This window comes from Callospermophilus lateralis, chromosome 4 (genome assembly GCF_048772815.1).
Source record: "Callospermophilus lateralis isolate mCalLat2 chromosome 4, mCalLat2.hap1, whole genome shotgun sequence".
In the NCBI taxonomy this organism is placed as follows: domain Eukaryota; kingdom Metazoa; phylum Chordata; class Mammalia; order Rodentia; family Sciuridae; genus Callospermophilus; species Callospermophilus lateralis.
Window position 1 is genome coordinate 150,276,290 of NC_135308.1, and position 19,101 is coordinate 150,295,390.

At 51.3% G+C, this 19,101-nt stretch overlaps 1 protein-coding gene across 1 annotated transcript in view; it reads right to left on the reverse strand.

Annotated features, from left to right (window-relative positions):
- Nucleotides 1–19,101, reverse strand: part of Nt5dc3 (5'-nucleotidase domain containing 3) — a 56,114-nt gene that overhangs the window by 17,007 nt on the left and 20,006 nt on the right. Inside the window, exons 2-6 of the mRNA XM_076853243.2 lie at nt 13,801–13,985; nt 7,099–7,173; nt 6,583–6,638; nt 1,561–1,651; nt 828–965 (exon numbers count right to left, since the gene is read on the reverse strand). Coding sequence (XP_076709358.2) covers nt 828–965; nt 1,561–1,651; nt 6,583–6,638; nt 7,099–7,173; nt 13,801–13,985 — 545 coding nt within the window. The remainder of the gene's footprint in view (nt 1–827; nt 966–1,560; nt 1,652–6,582; nt 6,639–7,098; nt 7,174–13,800; nt 13,986–19,101) is intronic.

Here is a 19,101-nt window from a genome sequence, read left to right on the forward strand (position 1 = left end):
GATAAAGTTCACATGGCTCAGTGAATGTGTGTAAATGTAATTATCAACATAAATTATAATATATAAATCTATAAATCACATGTACAGACGCATGTAAAGATTCCTTTCTATGTCCCTATGTCCCCCTCTCCTGGATTCCTGCAGGGCTTTGGCAGGGCCTCAGACAGCCATATGGAACTTCAGTGGGCAAGAGGGAAAAAACACCCCTTTATCCAATCTCTCACACCCCCCAGAACTGTGCATCTTTATGGGGTACAGTGTGCACCCCACAAAAATGTACAATTATAAATTATCAATTTAAGAATAAAACTTTAGGGCTGGGGCTGTAGCTCAGTGGCAGAGCACTTGCCTAGCACTTATGAAGCACTGGGTTCGGTCCTCAGCAACACATTAAAATACACAAAATAAAGGTATGCTGTCCATCCACAACTACAGTCAATCAATCAATCAATCAATCAATCAAAAGAATAAAACTTCAAAACGCCCCCATCACTTCAGCATCCCAGGCCCACAGTAGGAGGTGTGAATAGCAGGTCTTTGGGCTCCAGGCCCAGAGGGGACAGGTCCAGGCTGCCCCTGTGGCTGGGTGCCCTGGCCTTTTGGTCAGAAAGGACCAGAAACCCAGACATCAATGTGAGGCCCGGCTTGCTTTAACAAAAACCTGGTCTCCACTTCCCGATGCAGCAGATCTTTATCTATGTCTTGTAAACTATAAACAAAAGCAAAAAAGACCGAGTCACACCCCCAACCCCCCCAACGCCCCCAACCCGGAAAGAGGGCCACCACCTGCCGCCTCCCCAGGCTGGAAGCGCGGCTTCTCCACACACCTTGACGTCCTTATACAGGTGCACGGGCTCGTAGTCAATGTTGTTCTTCAGAAAGTGCTCGTTCACACAGGACAGCAGGGTCATCTCCGGCAGGGAGAAGATGTCCATGAACTGCTTCATGGTGTTGCCGTGGGAGCTCTGCAGAGGGGGACGCGTTAGATGGGGGGCCCACCTCGGCAAGGCTCCTCGGTGACAACCTCGGTGTCCACCTGAGAGTCTCACCACAAAAAGGAGGCAGTCCCAGCAATCAGAGTGCCTGCCTTGCTCCTTATCCTTCACAGTGGTGTCTCACGCTGGGCACAAGGAGGATGTCCATGGCAGTCCATGGCCGCCTCTCCCAGCCCCACCACCCTGCCCGCCCCACCCTCCCGTGCGCTCAGTCCAACTTCCTGCTCCACTCAGGAAAGAGGACCCCAGAAGTCAGAGCGGCAGAGGTTTCCCTCTGGGGACAGGTGGTGGGCAGCTGGCAGTGTGACAGGTGCAGGGTGGCCACTGCTGCTGCGCCAACAGCCCATGGTTCACTCCAGAAAGCAGGGACAAGTCTGGAGGGGGGGCGAGCGCGGTTAAGGAGAACCACGGGGAAGCCGGGGTGGTGCCCTCCGCAGCCTCCCTCAGGTTGGCAGATCTGCATACCCCTCAGGTCCCCTGCCAGCTCCACAGGGGCAGCGGGGAGCCCTTGGAGGCCACGTGCCCAGGAAAGACCGCGGCTTCACGAAGACAGTGCCTCTGTTACCTTTCCGTAGAAGTCGCTCATCTGCTCCAGGGGCACGTGGGACCCCTCGTACATTTCAATGACTTCCTCATCAGGGACCACGCTGAGGCCTCTGGAAAGACCAGATGGTGCCTTAGAGAGCGGGCAGGAAAGTGGCGAACCCCAACCCTCCGCCCACCGCTGAGACTTCTAGGGCGGAGACACTGTCAGAGCCACAAGGTGCCACGTTCCACGGTCAATGCCACAAACAACAGGCCCTCAGAGGCACTGCTGCGATGACCCCACTGCTGCCAACACGGGTAACAGGAGGGCAGCAGCAGCTAGAGTTATGTGGCCCCACTACGCGCCAGACAGGAAGACGCCTGGCCAGTCACCTGCCCCTCAGCCCCAGTAGGAGGCACTGTTGTTATCCCAGCTCCCAGGTGGGGCCACTGAAGCAAAGTAGGTCACTTTGTCCAAAGTAGAAAGTGGTGGGTCAGGATTACAGCCAAGGTTTCTGCGGCTCTAGGGCCCAGGCTCCTAAACCACGGGGACAGGAAGCTTCCGCAGGACTTGCTCTGGGTAGAGCTTTTCCCTCTCAATGTCTTTAACACTTTAGGGCAGAGGAAGGCTGGATTCCCCTCCATCCCTGCCATCCGACGCGCTTCCCTGAGATGGATGAGAGACACAGGGCACAGGAGGGAGGAAGCTTGGTGACACCTCTGCAGAGGGAAGGACCACCCCGACATGTGCCTTGGAAGGCCAGTTTCTTCAGCTGGGAAAGATGAAGATCCGCCCCTGCCTGCCTGTGGCATCTGCATGTGAATCCTGTCCCTCCACCTCCAGGGAAGAAAATGAGTTCTGGAGGCTCCGTCACAGGTGACTAGAGCAGGTGCCACCTGCCCAGCTGGGCTTGACACCCTAGAGTGACGCAGGGGAACATCTGCTCCTCGACCCCTTTTCCTGAGAAATAAACACTGGTCCTTAGGAAACCGGACAGGCAGAGGCCACGTCCGTCACCCACGCCACAAGAGCCAAGTCATGCCCGAGAATTTTATCACTAACACGCACAGGCTGTCCAGCGTGTGACACCACCAGGCCAACCCTGAAATGCACATCCGACACAGCTTCTGGCCTGCCGTGCATCACACTGGAAATACCACAGCCCTCTCTCTCCCCTGATCTCCATCCTGCACTGCACGCAGACACACTCGAGTGGATTCATCTATACTCTGCCTCTGATCCTGATGACCTGCTGCAGCTGCCGGCCTTCGAAAACAAAAGGAGCCATGCACTTCTACTCTGCTCCAGGAATCAGGTAAGACCTGTGCCAAACTGGATCGTTCTAGACAGTGGCCTTGAAGGAGCAGCAGGCAGGAGTCCAGCTGCCGTGGCTCTAACCTCAGAAAGGAAAGCACTACCCTGGGTGACAACGAATGCCCTGTCCCCAGACGCAGCCCCAGCCTGGTCCTTTGGATGCTACTAAGACACTGGCACAGGTGTGTGGCAACAGGCAGCGTCCACCAGTCGGCTCAGGAGAAGTGGTGAAATCACGGGCTGCAGTCAGCTGAGCCCCTGCAGACAGCCCGCTGGAGCAGACAGCGCGTGGGGACCACTTGGCCCTGCTGGAACCCTGTGGCCCAAACCAGTGAAATCAAACCGAAAAGCCCCTCCCCCAGCCCCATGCCAGGCGATGAGGAAACACAGATGTGAACACATCTGCCCGGGTGCAAATCCCTGCTCCCTAAACCCCTGGGGTGTCACGCGGCACAGGAACAGGCCTTTTACTCTTAGGCTGCAGCACGAGGAAGGCGCCAGGCAGGGGACAGACACCCACTCACTCTAAGGAGGCCTCTGCAGGCACCAGGGCCAGGTCTTCCTGCAGGTGGCACCCAGAGGCAGAGCTGCAGGGGCGCCTGAGCTCCTCCTCCCCTGTGAGGCGGGACTCTGCGCAGGGCTACGGGTCCCCACAGTGCTGACACGGCAGGGGTTGCTGTGGGGCATCCCGTGACGATGTGACTGTCCTACACACATCTGCCTCTCCCACCTGATGGAGTCTGCTCTTTTTCATCTGGGAAACCTCCTGATTGGGTTTTGGAGCAGGAAAGATCACTGCCTGGCCTCACTGGGTTTGGGTTTTTTTTGTGGGGGAGTAGGGGGTGTACCAGGGATTGAACTCAGGGGCACTGAACCATTGAGCCCCCTCCCAGCCCTTTTATATATTTTATTTAGAGACAGGGTCTCACTGGGTAGCTTAGCGCCTTGTTTTTGCTGAGGCTGGCTTTGAACTTGCCATCCTCCTGTCTCAGCCTCCCAAGCCACTAGGATTACAGGTGTGTGCCACTGCTCCCGGCTGAGTTTGGGTTTTTTGTTGTTGTTGTTGTTGTTCTTTTGTTTATAACTTCACTTATTTATTTTTGTACGTGGTGCTGAGGATCGAACCCAGTGGCTCATGCATGGGTTTGGTTTTAATGACCTTATTTTTCCTGGCCTGGCCTCTTGGTATCTCTGTGACTATCAAGCCTTTGAAGGCTGAGGTGACCTGCCAACATCCCAGCTCCTGGTGTGCTGATTCACAGTCATGGAGACTGGTCTAATTTTTAATTCCTGGTTTCTTAATCCCATAAGACCAAGGATGAGCTTAGCTATCTCAGGGGAATTACTGGAGAAGTCATTTCCTCTCTTTGGGGCTCACTGTCTTCATTCTGTAAGTGGGAATGACATGGCAGCCTCCTGGACAGTGGTATTACCAAAAAGGCTAAATGGGCAACTATATAAAAAAAACAAAACAAAAAAAAAACAGCTGGTATAGGAAAGCGCTGCCCTGCAGAAAAGTACAATCGCCCAGGAGAGAAGGTGCGTGTCTAAACCAGGAGGCTGCCACAGAAACAGAGACGGAGGCTCCAAGTCAAAAGATCGGGTGGGGATTTTCACAACCACGGACCTGGCCTTACCTTCCTTCCCCCTCCCTCCCATACAACTGCTGTATAATTTGGGACAAACATCAGGAGCTGTTAGCAAAGGAGCCTAGGAATTAATGTGTAAATTTTAAGTGGTTTCAAGAAAGAGAAGTTAAAATGGGACTATTTTACATGAAGGAACAACTTTAAACTTCAAAGTTTGCTACACGGGATACAATCTTTCTGGAGGTCAATTAAGCCACTTCAAAAGCCTTAAAATGACTAGATTCGCCCAGCAATCTTACTTCTAAGAATTTTTCCTAATAATCAGAGAAATACACAAAATATACCATTATAACAATATTACTTATAAAATAAATGAAAAGATTATTTTTAATAGTACAGCTTAAAGGAGATTCATAATCGAAAGTAAAGACAGAGGTGCTATGTGGCTCTGAGGGGCCCTCGCACATTTGGAAAGGCCACACAGCACAGTGGCCAAGAACAGACTCGGTAGTCACAAGGTTTAGGTCTGAATTCTAGTCAAGACATTTTTTTGCTGTGACCTTGGAAAAGGTTTTTAACATCTCTCAGACTAAGGATAGTGCCTACCACATGAGGTTATTCTCAAGATCAGATGGGTTTACTCAAATTAAGCCCTTGTTTTGTGCTGGGGATGAAGCTCAGTGGTAGGGTGCTTCCCTACCACTGGGGTTCAATCCCAGGCACCACACACACACACACACACACACACACACAATCCCAGGCACCCCCCCCACACACACACACACAACTTTAAAACAGTGCCTATTCACAGTAAGACTCAATATTTGTTAGCCATTATTTAATGTTAACAACATTATTGTTACCACCACCAACCACCACCCCGTCTTCCTGAAACACTATTAAAAGGAAAAAAAAAAAAAAAAAAAAGCCCAAGAAAATGAGAGCAAAGATGTCAACAGATTCGACATTTCAACACTGGAAAACAAACAGTGGATGTGAAGGAGGTTCCTGAACTACCAACCAGGAGGGCAGAGGCACTCAAGGGGACACCGACAAAATGATTCACCCCCACAGAGCTCCAGAAAGGCTGTCACTAGGAGGTGCCAGGAAGCTACTGCAGGACGTACTCCAGCAAAATGAGGGAGTCAAGGCAGAAAGAGGAACAGATGGAAGGGGGAAGTGGCAAAGGGAAGTCCTAGGAAAATGAGCGAATGGGATCAGAGCAAGAGGGAGAAGGGAAGGAAAGGAAGAAAGGAAACACTAAGCAAGCAAAGGATTATGTTCGACAAATGCTTGACATGGGAGAGGACGCTTGAAAATGTGGGGACACTATGCATAAAACCAAACAAAAATGAGGTTCCTAAGTCTCATAAGAAAAACCATACATGGTACAAGAAGAAAATAATCAGGGAACACGACTTGGCTCAAGAGGGAACAAACAAGACCTGCAGAGTCCCAATGTAAACAAGGACTGGTGTAGCAATGGAGCCCTCAGTGGGGTCAAAGGATGAGACTGGAAAAGGAGGGGGCAGGGAACCAGGAGGCAAGGTCCTCCTCTAACTCCATATGGACAATGTCCACAACCTTAAGTCATCTACAAATAGTGAGGGAAAACACCAGCGCCTGGGGGGAGGGGAGGACACAGGGCTGCTACTGTCCCTGTGCAGCTCTAATGCTACACCTTCATGCATGTTTCACTTTCCCAATCAGTGACTACCTCTGAGAGGGGCATCTTAATATCAAACCATAACCTCCCAGGAATACTATCCCCTCTCCCCAACAGCCCACTCCCTCCAAAGCCCTCGCTAGGACCCTCCCTCAGCTCCCAGCCTCTGCCCCCAAAGCCTCTCCTCCGGCACATTCCCCAGAGGACTCCCCCTAGTGGCCCGAGTGCATTCCGCCACGCGCCCTGCACTCTGGGGTACAGTGGTTCACTCCTGAGGTTCCACCCACACCCCAGCTCCTGGAGAGCAGCCTAGTGGGCCAAACCCTCAGCATCTAGCATGGCAGTCTCGATGAATTTTCTGGAACAAGAGTGAATGAACGAATCATAAACACACACCCCACAGCCCTCCTGTCACTTCACAGTCAGGGGGCCCTGAAACCCAAGCCACTCGGCCGCTGTGGATGAACGACATTTATCTCCTCATGCTCTTACCTGTAGACAGTCCCCAGCTGGATGTAATGAAAAGCATCAATCTTCATCAACACTGCCTGTAAAAATGTAAAAACACGCACGGGTAAATAACATGCACCAATCTGCACATGCAACGAGCAGCCAGGTGTCCTCATGACCCCTCCCCACATCAGGACGCCCTCCCTGCAAGGAGGCAGACTCTGAAAGGCTGGCTTGTTCTCCCTAAGGAAATGGCTTATCAGCAAAAGAGAAAAGACAAATAAATACGGCAACTGGCTCCTCCTCCAAACACCAAAAAATGACTACTGGAACCAAGCCGCGCTCCCACAGCAATGGCGGGCAAGCTTCTCCAAGAGAGTCACTTCAGAAGGATCTTACCCGAGTATGTCTGCATCACCTTGTTCCGCAGCCTCAATGAACATGATTTAAAGCTGATTTACCCCTCAGCAAAGAACGGCCCCAAGAGCACCACCTCACTAAGGACCATTTTCTTTGCAAAGACCGCGACACTGCAGGAAAGCGGGGAATGCCACCTACCCGCTGCACGTCGTAATGCAGTCCGCGGATGGCGAAGTTGGGGTCGTACTCATATTTCCTGATTTCCACGGGATACTGTGAGGAAGAAAGGAACATGTTTCAGCTAACAAGGTTCTGCCTTCAGGGCTGCGTCCAGATCAGGTCTTGTACAAAGATGGCGGGGGCGAGCCACTCTGGCAGGAAGGCGGGTCAGAGGGACGAATCACAGCTTGCTCCTCTGTGCCTCCTGCCACACGCGGAGCCCTGGGTCCTGCCCAGCACCCTAGCTATCTGTCCAAGCAGGGGCCAAGCTTCATCCCCCTCCTTCACCTTCTCTCAGGTGAACTCTGTCCCCACTTCCCCTGTCCTCTGCTACCAGATCAGGCTCCCAGATCTCTAAGGCCCCCGAAACTCATCTGCTTCTCCCTGCCCCACCACCTCCACCCCTTGTGTGTAGGTTGCCGAGGTGGGGGAACTGGAATGTCCCTCAAACACACCTCTGCCTCCGTTCAGCTCCTGACACCAGGAAACCTCAAGGCCCCACCACCCGGCTGCAGGCAGAGACACAAATGAGACCTTTCCGAGGGGACCCTCCACTCAGCTTCCATCGCTGTCCTCTGGATGGTCAGCCACAGCCAACCTCCCGGCTGGAGAACCCAGAGCTGGCGATGCGGCCCCTCCCTGTACCTGCACCAGGGGGCCCCTTGCTCAGCACGCGGCTCCTGCTCACCCCTGTCTCAGAACACACAGGACCTCTGAAAGCGGCCCACTCCCCAGGTGTTTCCTAGTTAGGAAGTGACTCCTCGTTCCATGGAAAGATGCTGGCGGCCACCTCTGCCATACTGGACACCTCAGTCCTTTAGTCTGTTTGCAGATCTCAGAACTAGAACAGCAGCTATGAGTGAGAAACCAGGCCCTGTGTCTGAGGCTGCTGCCACAGCAGATCCTGCCATACTGTCTTACAGAGGGGACATCAGAGGCACCATGAAACCCAGCCCAGGCCACCCAGCTGGGGCAGCAGGGCAGGGAGTCAGGTTCAGCCTCTGCCCCCTCTCCCATAGCCCCTGGGCCCTCAGGCACAGAGAAGTCGCCCCACTCTCCCATCAGGATGCAAACTGCAGGAGTAAAAACCTAGACAAGGGGCTGGGGATGTGGCTCAAGTAGTAGCGCACCCGCCTGGCATGCAAATGCTGAGGTTCAATCAATGCTGAGGTTAAAAATAAAATAAAGATGTTGTGTTCACCGAAAACTAAAAAATAAATATTTAAAAATTCTCTCTGTCTCTCTCTTTAATAAAAAAAAAAAAAAAAAAAAAACCTAGACAACATCAGAACTCCCAGGAAACCTTTCTGTGGCCACACTGCCACCTGTTTACCACCAGGGTCACATGTGTATGAGAACATTTCCTGGTACCACCAGGCTGAACACCCGTGGCATATTTTTAAGTCAAGCTCCAAGAAGCACTGATTCAAATGTCACATTTGGGCTCATTTATCTAATGCCTACCACTTGTGCCAAGAAATTACCAAACTGATATTTCCACGGGTGGGCGTTTCCAAGGATTCTGAACACCGTGTCCAGATCTGCACCTTTATGGACACACCTGACGTGGCCCACGCTGAACCTAGCCCTGGGTGACACAGTTCTGCTTACCAAAGGGAAGCCAAAGGGCCTCCGCACCTCTGAAACCTCCTTCCAAACTGGGGAGTGATGAAGGAGAAAGGTCAGACAGGAAAGATGCATTTAAAATGTCATGGGAAGACAAGCCCAGGCTGAGCATCTGCTGTGCGGCACACAGACCAGACACCCTGACTCCACGCCTTGCCACACCAGCAGGAAGGAGGCAGATGCCCCTGCCTGATCTCCTGGTGAAGAATCCGAGGATCAGAGTCAAAGAACTTGCCCGGGGCCACCTGGGGCCAAGTCACACCCACATCCACCCGTCACCACCACCTAATCAATTCTGAACCGGGTCCAGACTTCTCCACTGGACACTCGTCACTTCCTGGTGACAGCAGAGCCCGCCAGCTCCGAGGGCTCACCAAGCTGCTGGAAGGACTCCCAGCCACAAAGAGAAGGATCCGAGCTGAGCCAGGACACCACCCGAGCTGACGTGTCTGGTGGCACCGTCTTTGAACAAGGCTTCTCTGGGTGCCCCGGCTGGGCACAGCCCCTCACAGGCTCCTGTTGCCCCAGCCTCTCCGCTCACTGGGTGATTCTTGGGGAGCCCCTCCTAACAGACAGTTTTCAAGTGGTCCAAAGACAATAACAGTTCTCGACCTCGAGAACTGAGAGACGCAGCCCCAACAGGACAAGGTCTTCAAGGGGAACACGGGCTGAGAGGAGGCACCAAATCTGGGCCCACCATGTGCTAGCAGGTGACCTTGGGCAGGGTCCTCTCCTGGTTTTCTCATCTACAGAGTCAAGACAGCAAGAGCTGTGGAAGTGCAGAAGTTCACGTCCAGAAACGCCTGTGGGGAGTCAGGGCAGAGCCTGGCACAGAGCAAGTGCTCAGGAAAACGGAGCTACCTCCGCGGGCTGCAACCGGCAGCACTCTCCCTGCCTCTGCTGCCCTCCAGCAGCCCTTAAGACAAGTCCTCTCCTCCCCACGTCTGCAAAACGAAGAGGGTGATTGCTAGGCTCTGCTCCTGCTCCTGTGTTGTCATTTTCTCACATAACCGGTCACTTCAAAAACACTCTCACAATCAGCCCCTTTTCAATATGTGGGTGCAAGCGCGCAAGCAAGCAAGCGCGCGCGCACACACACACACACACACACACACACACACACACAGCGCTCTCCTGGGAACAATGGTAAACAATAACATCAAGCCCAGGAAGCCAGGACTGTGCCAGAGCCTGGGAACGCCACAGCCAACAAAATGACAGTCTCTGTCCCTAAGAAAGTCCACCTTGCTGTGGGGAGGCAGGTCACAGCACACACGCACACACACACACAATGCCTCACAGTGATTCCTACTATAAAGAACGTGCAGTACGAGGGTCACAGACCCACTGGGAATGAGGAGCCCGCCTCCGCTGTCAGGGGGCAGGACGGGCATTCCAGGGCATTCCAGGTGGCAGCACAAGGCTGGTGCCGTGAAGCAGAGCGAGAGGCGGGCACTGGAAGGCGCCTACTTCATGCCCAGAGTGATGGGAAGGCTGGAGGGGACCGTGGCGTGACCAGGTCTGAAGGCTCACTCTGGCGGTGGAACTCAGGTGACAGAGAAGCAGAGAAGCCAGCCAGGAGGCCACTGTGCCCGGGCGTCAGCCGCACAGGAGGGGAGGAGAGGCGTGAGGACACACGCGAGGAGGACTTTACAAAGGAGTAAAAGGAGCCGCAGCTGCGCAGTGACTTCCTCCCCGACAGCACAGCGGGGAAAGGGACAAAGTGGGAGCAACTGTAACTTGACAGAAGCTCCTCAGCGGGGACTGAGGTCAACCCCTCAAGTCAACAGCATGTGATGAACGTGGCCCCCCACCCCGCCCCGCGGTCTTCCCCCCGCCACAGCCCAGTTTAATCATGAGGGAAACCTGGGACAAACCCGAGAGGCCACACAAGGGGGGTCAGAGGAACTGCAGAGCCCAGAGGGGCCTAAGGAGACGGCCAACTGCAATGCGGGGTCCTCCCAGGGTCCGGGGCAGGAAAAGGACGCTGAGTAAAGACTGAGGAAGTGTGAATAAAGCAGGGACTTGAGCTCATCGACATGGGCTCTCCAGCTGGGACGACGTACCACGGTGACATCAGGGGACCTGGGCACACACGGGTACGTACCCAGGAACTCGGTCTTATCTTTGCAACTTTCCCATAAAACAAAGACTGTCCTGAAGCTAGAAGTTTATTTTGAAGAGAGAGGCTCATTTTAAAGAGAGATCTGACATGGAACACAGAGCACAAGGAGCCAGAGGGGACATTAGGCTCTGCATCTGAACAAGCAGGTGACCACAGGTGCCCACTAGTGAGAAGACGATGCTCACGAGGTGTGCACTGGAGAGACAAAATCAAGAGCCCTTCCCGCACCCCCGGTTCCTTGGTGGACCTAGGAAATGAAAATGCAGGCACAGCGATGACCCAATTTTTTGATTTCTGTTTTTTATAAAAATCTGTTCTTGTTCCCCCCGCAAAGAAGAAAACAGGATAATTACAAAGAAGCTGGAACTTTTTTACATTTGCTTTTTGGAAAGATGCTAAATTGCAAATCTACTGTTCTGTCACCGTGTGTCTCAAAAGCAGATGTCTCCACCTCGGCAAGCACACGCCGTGCCTCAGCGCTGGCAGCAGAATGGCACCACCTCACTGTGTCTTAGAAGAATTATTTTGCTTAATCAGAGCAAGACCAAATCTGCATAAGCATAATTGGCTCTATTAATATGCCTGATATAATTAGTACTATATCATTCTTTTTGTCAAAGCAACAGACATAATGAGAATGAAACTTCAATGATCTTCAATCTAGAGGTTTTTCAATCACAACTCCACCTTTTATATTATCCATCTATTTCATCTCTCTTCCCCCCAAACTGCATAAATGTTTTATGTTCATAAATTTTTTATTATCATGAATATTTTAGTTTCATCTGAACAAAAACCCACAGGGTACACAGGTGTCGTTAACCCTTTAAGGGGCAGTACACAGTAGAGAGCACATAAGTCGCCCGGAAACGGACGGATCCGAGTTTGAATTCTGGTTCTGCCTCTCACTGATCTGTGGTTTTGAGACAGTAGCTCAAATCTGAGTCAGAATTTCTCTAATGTATACAGAGACAACCTGTTTGTGCCGGGCAGCATCAAAATAATATTATCAGTAACAGCGGGCACTTCCTGGACTTTTCTGTGCCAGGTGCTCTACATACATTAACTCATTTAATTTTCACAGTCGCACTGTAGGGAATTTTACAGAGGAGGAAACTGAGACCAAAGAAATTGGGTGAGTGGATCAGGATTATGCAGGAAGTGAGAAATGACAGCAGGATATGCAGCCAGCGGTCACACTCAGGAACCTGGACACTTCCAGCCCTCAGCGGACAATCAATGAACAGAACTGTCAGGGTAACGCCCTGCATTTCACAAACAGCATCAAGGCCAACCAAATGCCAGCACCTATGCAGTGCCCTTCAGCTCCACCTCCCGGGGTCGGGGACAGATGGTAGAAGGCACAATCAAAAACTGGGCCAAACCACCTAGTAATTCTGCTTCTGTCCTCACGCTCCTGGGAGAGGACCACAGTTCAGACGGACGAGAAGCTCTTGAACAAATGGAGAAACCCAGTTGTCAAAGTGGCCAGAACTTAGAAAGCTGCAGCTGGCTTGATGCAAGAAGGAAAGGTTCCTTTTGCCAAATGCCATTTCTGCACTTTGGATCAGGCTTAAATCCACTGATACTCAAATATACAGACTGAATGGTCAGGATCCAAAACTAACGGGACCTGGGCTGCACTAGCAGGGACTGCAGGAGCAGGGAGGCGGCGGTCTCCTGGTTCCAAGCTTCAAACCGCCCCCCAGCCACACCAGCACCCGCAGACCAGGGCTCCGCCTGTGAGCGGGACACACCAAGTGGGCACCAGGACAGCGAAAAGGGAAGAAGGCCATGAGAACCGCAGAAAGAACACCACGGCCACCTGGGGAGAGGGAGGTCTTGGCAGGTTAATGGCTGGTCTTCGTCACACCCAGGCCACTGCACGTCCCCTGTGCTTGGTCCACGTAAACATCCATTCTCCTGATCCAGGTTCGTAGGCTACCCAGGCCCACCCCTCCTCCCACCCCAGCCCACCCTTGGTTTCTCCACTCCCTGAGGCAGAGGAAGCATCCCACCCTCCCCACGGCCTCGGCTCCGTGTAGGTGTCTACAGGCCTCCACCAGGTTCATGTGTGTGAGGCGGACTCCCCAAGGGCCAGCTGGTCCTACTCATCTTTACCCTCTGGGCATCTAAGGCAGGGCAGGGCTCAGAGGAGGCAGAACAAAGATTTATGGAATGTTGGAAAGAAGGAAGGGAGACAGAGAGGGAAGGAGGACGGGAGGGAGGGAGGGAGGGGAACAGAGAGATGGATGGTGAAAGCCAGACGAAGGCAGACTTGTTCAACCTGTGGGAGAACTTGCCAGAATTAGAGGGAAACCCCGGGGCTACCCACTCCAGTCCAAGAAGATTCTGGGCACACTTCTCAGGAGGATGTGGGGGCTTCTCAAAGTGAACTGGCCTTGAGCAGCTCTGCAAGGCTTCTCTCCCCCTCTGTGGAAGCATCCCCCTCCAGACCAGGCAGAAGAACGTTGGGTGCCCCGTGTTTTCTTCTCATTAAAAGCTCTCAAAATACTGTGCACCAAACGGCATTCTTCACCTAAGAAAGCAGTTCAAACCAGCAGGAGGTGAACCTCGCCCACTGTTGAGGAGTCAGCCAGACCTTAACAGGCTGCCTCCTCCCAAGCACTGGCAAGAGCCATGCTGCTACCTTGCGACAGCAAGGTGCAAACAGCCACAGCCATGTCCCGACTGACGCTCACTCCTTTCCAAAGAGACCTCAGAACTTTGTTTGTTTGTTTAATACAACTATCTTCTAGATAAGGTCACTTGGAAATCTGGGACGGAAGGACAGCTACACATGTATTCAGAAAAATCTATTAAACTACTTCTATGCACTAGACCTGGGGCATATCCACTCAAGGCTGTTTGCTCTTCAAATATCTAAGGGACAAAAGAGAAAGGAGACTGAAAAGTCCCTGTGACCTCACCCGGTGTTCGTTGATGAGAAGGTCCCGAGCGGCATTAAATATCAGCGTGTGGAGGTGCTTGGAGTAGAACACCAGGGTGTAATCGTAATCGAAGCCGTAGATCTCGATGTCCGACAGGCTCATTTCATTGTTGGAGAAAATGGCATCTGGATTCAGCAAGTTGCTCATAATCGAAGGAACCAACTCTATGAGGAAAGAACACTTCTTAGGAATGTATCAAAACCCAGCAAAACGGGTGAATTGACACAAGGTCACCATTACAAAGCAATGAAAGCATTTTTGAAAAAAAAAAAACACTGACTTCAACATCACAAAAAACATTTGCTGTGTCTAAAAACTCACAGGCTAGTTACAGACCGCAGAAGATAAAAGTAGAGATGACATTTAAAAATTACATATCTCACCACGGTGCAGGGGGATACTTTATGCAGTTGCTACCGATATTTTGATATATTTTCACACAGCTGATCTCACGCTGTACAATGGTATTATACTCTCTAAACTTAATGTTCACCATGACTCTATTCTCATAAACTCTGAACTACTATGAGACCTTGGCACACTGCTGGGCCGTAACTACCCTATGACTGTGTCACACACTTATCTTCTTTCCCATTTAGTAATCATAACCTAGCAATGAGCACTGTGTCCACCTGTGCTGCTTTTTAGATCACCTCCTTCCCCTGGTTTGCTGGAAGCATGACTGCCCCGGCTAACAGCAGGGCCCACCCGTCCAATTAGTTTCTTTCTGTAGCAATTCTACCTATTTGTAGGAATTGCTAGATTGTGACTTTGATTTCTTCTTGGAGATCTTCCAAGAATTCATTCTACCTTGTTATTTCCCTGAGTTCAATGGACCCTTTTAAAAATCTGAGACACCAGCATGGGGTGTAGCTCAGTGTTTGAGCGGACTTGCTTGGGCCTGGGTTTGATCCTAGCGCCCCCACTCACTCACACACACACACACACACACACACACACACACACAAAAGAAACGGGAAAATGACAGGTGACCCTTAAGACGTGCAACAGTGAGGTAAGCCAGCACCACGACATTATTCTTCAGGGCTCACGGCTTGGTTTTCAAGAGGGTATGAAAGAAGTCTTTGCAGTCATGTTTATGGGTTCCATGGAGGATTTGTAATTGTTCCCAACAAAAACAGCAAAAACACGAAAATGAAATGAAATTAAAAGGCAGCAGCAAGTGGGCTGAGCCAGGAGCCATTTCATAGTTATGATAAAAGTCACATGTGACTTCAGGGAGGCAGAGAGCGGTTCTCAAGTTCAAGGGTGATGACAAAACTGACCACGTAGGTGAAATCTCAGACCATGAGGTTCCCAGGAGCACATCCTCTGTGAAGTTAGGATCAAAGACTGAATGATATGTTAGCAAAAAAAAAAAAAAAAGGAAATGTGATATTCTTATCTAGGAAATCATTGAACAGGTACTCAAAGAGGACGAATTTCATGTGTTTATTTTGTAACAAAAACAAAGAACCATTTTGCTAAAGGATATGTGACAGTATTCTTTCACCTTTTATGTTTATGCATAAAAATCTGCTTGAAATGGCTCGTAAGTAAACAAATATTAAAGGCAAGAGCCTTTTTGGTGGCAGGGGCCAAACAGCTCTCACACACACATAAAAATAGACCAGTACCTCCCTACTCCCTGCGTTCCTAAGGACAAACACCCAGCTCCAGCAGAACAGCTGATGTCATTTTTGAGATGGGGTCTCAGTATGTTGCCTGGGCTGGCCTGAACTCCTCAGTTCATTTGATCCTCCTGCCTCAGTAGCTGGGACCACAGGTATGTTCCCCTGTGCCCGGCAAATGGCTGATATTGAAAAGGTACCTACCATGCACCACCAAGCGGCAGACCTGGAATCTGAACCTGGCAAGTCTGGCTCCAGAACCTACGTTCTTGGCTCCCTCCCGAGGTGCCAGGGAACCCAGCAGCACTGTGAAGGGTGCATTAATTCTAAAATAAAATGGAGTCTGCCCATCATCTCTCAGGATTTTGTTTGTTTTCAGTACTGGGGATTGAACCCAGGGGCACCTTACCACTAAGCCACATCCCCAGCCCTTTTTATTTTTTATTTTTAGACAGGGTCTGCTGAGTGGCTGAAGCTGGCCTTGAACTTGCAATGCTCCTGCCTCAGCCTCCCGAGTCACTGGGATTACAGACGTAGGTCACCATGCCCATCAGTTCTGAGCTTCCCCTTTCCTTTCTGCTCATGTCTTCCTCTGAATGGCCACCTGGGATCCTCTGTATGCACTACTGTCTCCCAGTGACAGCCCCAATCAGGGATCAAGGCCCCAATCATGGGGCACAGGGTCCCACCGTGGTGAGATATCCTGAGCATTTCACAAGGCTCCTTAAAAGCTTAGGGACAAGGATACCTTTGAAAACCTTAACAGGAGTTATGGAATCCTCTCCCTAGAAAAATGCAGGTTCTGCAAAAACTTCAGGGGGTTTGTCCCCAGAAGCCTATTCCTGACCCCATGACACCTACTTGAAACCAGGCTTTCATGTGCCCCCACAGAATTTCTGGACCACAGAGGGTAAATGTATAAATGCACAACTTAGTTTCACGCATGCTGACAATCTACAGTGACTGGGTCGACTGAAAACCCAGTCAATATTCACGGGCGATGCCATTTCTTCATCAGTTTCTTTTGTCCAGAGCCATGAGACAATAACCTTGGCTTTTGTTTTTTGTCTTCATTTGCAAAGAACACAGACCTGAGGAAGCCAAGAGACTGACACTGTGGCAGACCTGGAGGCAGGCAGTGCCCGAGGACCAGCCCCAGGACGGGGAGCACCAGGCGCCCCAGCTCCTCCGCGCCAACGCTGACCATCTCCTGCCTTACATAACCCCCAGGCGCCGCAGACCGTGCTATTTTCTGAATGTGACCACACAGCAGCATCCATATGATATATGATGCAGTGACGCAGGATCACTTACAGAGTGACCAAAAGCTCCACTGTCACGAACAACCTTTGCAAGGGAAGTTCCAACAGCCTGTCTTAATTAACGTTTATATTTAGAAACGGTGTTGGCAAGAAAGCGGATCTGCGTTCCTACCCCGAGAAGACTACGCGGAGGCCTCAAGGAAAGGCCAAGGCCCTGGAAAGTCCCCATGGCCGGCATGTCCCTGGAGGCTGCAGGGGACTCCCCGCTGGCAAGGAAGGCTGAGGCAGTGTCCCTCAGGTGGACACCACACCCTGAGGACTGGGCTTACTGTGTCATCCCTAAGACAGGCAGGAAGAGCACTAGCAGATGCTGGAGCTCGGCACACCTGCCCCCACCACCAACCCAGAGCTGGGAGCCAACGTGATTAGTGACGAGGCCAAGGAAAACACGCCACCAGTCCCGAGAAGAGAAGCCGGCTCCAAACCTCAAAGTGAGGAGCAAAGGCCCCAACTGGCCAGCCCCGCACCTGCCCAAGGAGAATCCAGGGTGCGCTCAAATTTAGAAAGCAAATTCCTTTTGTGTGTGATGGATGGTGACAACAAGGTTACGTCACTGGTACAGAGAAGCGGCAAAGTCCGACCAGAACTCGGTTCCAAGAGCCACACTGACCGGAAGGCCGTGTCTACAGGCAAAACTCTCATGTTTTCAGTCTTGATTAGAGTTTGGGGTATTTTTAATAGTGTGGCAAAATACACATTCTTACTCTGGCAATCATTTTTAAGTTACCTTCAGTGACATTAGAGCCACTCGGCGTGATGTGCCACTGTCACCACCAGCCACCTCCAGAACTCTTCATCTTGCAAAACTGAACCTTCGTACCCATCAAAGAGCGACTCTCCCTGGCTCTCCCCACTGCCACCCTTCTCCTGTCTGTGAATCTGGCCACTCCAGCACCTGGCAGACCCGGAGCCAGACTGCATCTGTCCGTCCCTCTGCGTGACACCGACCAGGTTCAGTGAAGGGGTGCGGGCAGTTCCTCCTGAGGCCGGATAACACTCCGCTGCCCGCCACGTTTTGCTCATCCATTCATCCACCGATGGACACAGGGTGGCTGCTACCTTGTGACCATGTGAACAACGCTGCCATGAACAAGTGTGTGCAAGTGCCCGCTCATGGCCCATTTTCCGTCCTTTTGGACAGACACCCAGAGGTGGAACTGCTGGATCACGTGGTAATTCTATTTTTAATGTTTCTGAAGAGCTGCCATATTGTTTTTTTTAATAGCAGCTACACCATTTTTCTATTTTGCTTTTTTATTAATTTTTTTAGTTGTAGATGGACACAATATCTTTATTTATTTATTTTTATATGGTGCTGAGGATCGAACCCAGGATCTCACACCTACGAGGCAAGTGCTCTACCACTGAGCTACAGCCCCATCCCTGTTTTGGGTTTTTAAGGAAGCCTCAGAATACCATTCTTTGCCTGAATTCTATCTTCACTACTGATAGGAAGAGAAAATGGATGAATTCAGAACTCAAAAAGTCAGACATCTTCCCCCAATTCAACGAAAATTAAACTGTGCAGAGACCTGAGCTTGGGAAATACAGCTTTTGCCAGTAACCTCCTTAACATTCAGGAATGCTAAATGACTCTCCCTTAAGCCCAGCACCATCTGTCACAGAACAGTGTTTGGGGACAGTGCCAACAGAAACTCATGGCCAGAGTCGTGACAAGGGAGATTCCTAATGTCTTCAGAAGGGTGGCTCTCATTTGTCCTTGGGGCACAGCCTGGAAAGCTCCCAAGCTGACCAGATGCATTACTTCCTCACAGCATTGTCCCAGGAAGTGTCAAAGGAAGGTTTATAGGATGGGGTGACAAACTTAGGCTGCCTGTGATAAGCAGTGCTGTGGGTCCTGGTTGCCTGTGCTCACCCAGTGGGGCTGCTCCATCCATCTCAGGCTCACTCTGTCCCATGGGCTCCTCTTTCCAAGCACGTGGGGAGGATGGCTAATCTCCCTCCCTCTCCCCACCTTCCCACCTTCCCACACCTAGCTCTGGCCAACGAATCATGGGCTGAAGTGATGAGTAACAAGTGTCACTGCCTAAGCAGCACATGAGCACGTGTGATATGGAAAACACAAGATGAAGAAGCATGGAAGGCTGAGCCACAAAGGCTGGCTACCCTGGAAGAGTTGCCAGAACCCCCTGAAGTCTTACCATGAGTGACAAGTGAACTCTGGTTACAGCTATCTGTAGTAAGCCACTGAGATGTGGTGTTGCTTGTCACTGCTGCATAACCCAGCCTAACCTGACTCTGCCTTCCATTCCTCCAATACCCTGAATTCCTTTGGGAAGGCCCCTAACCCCCATAATGGATGGTCT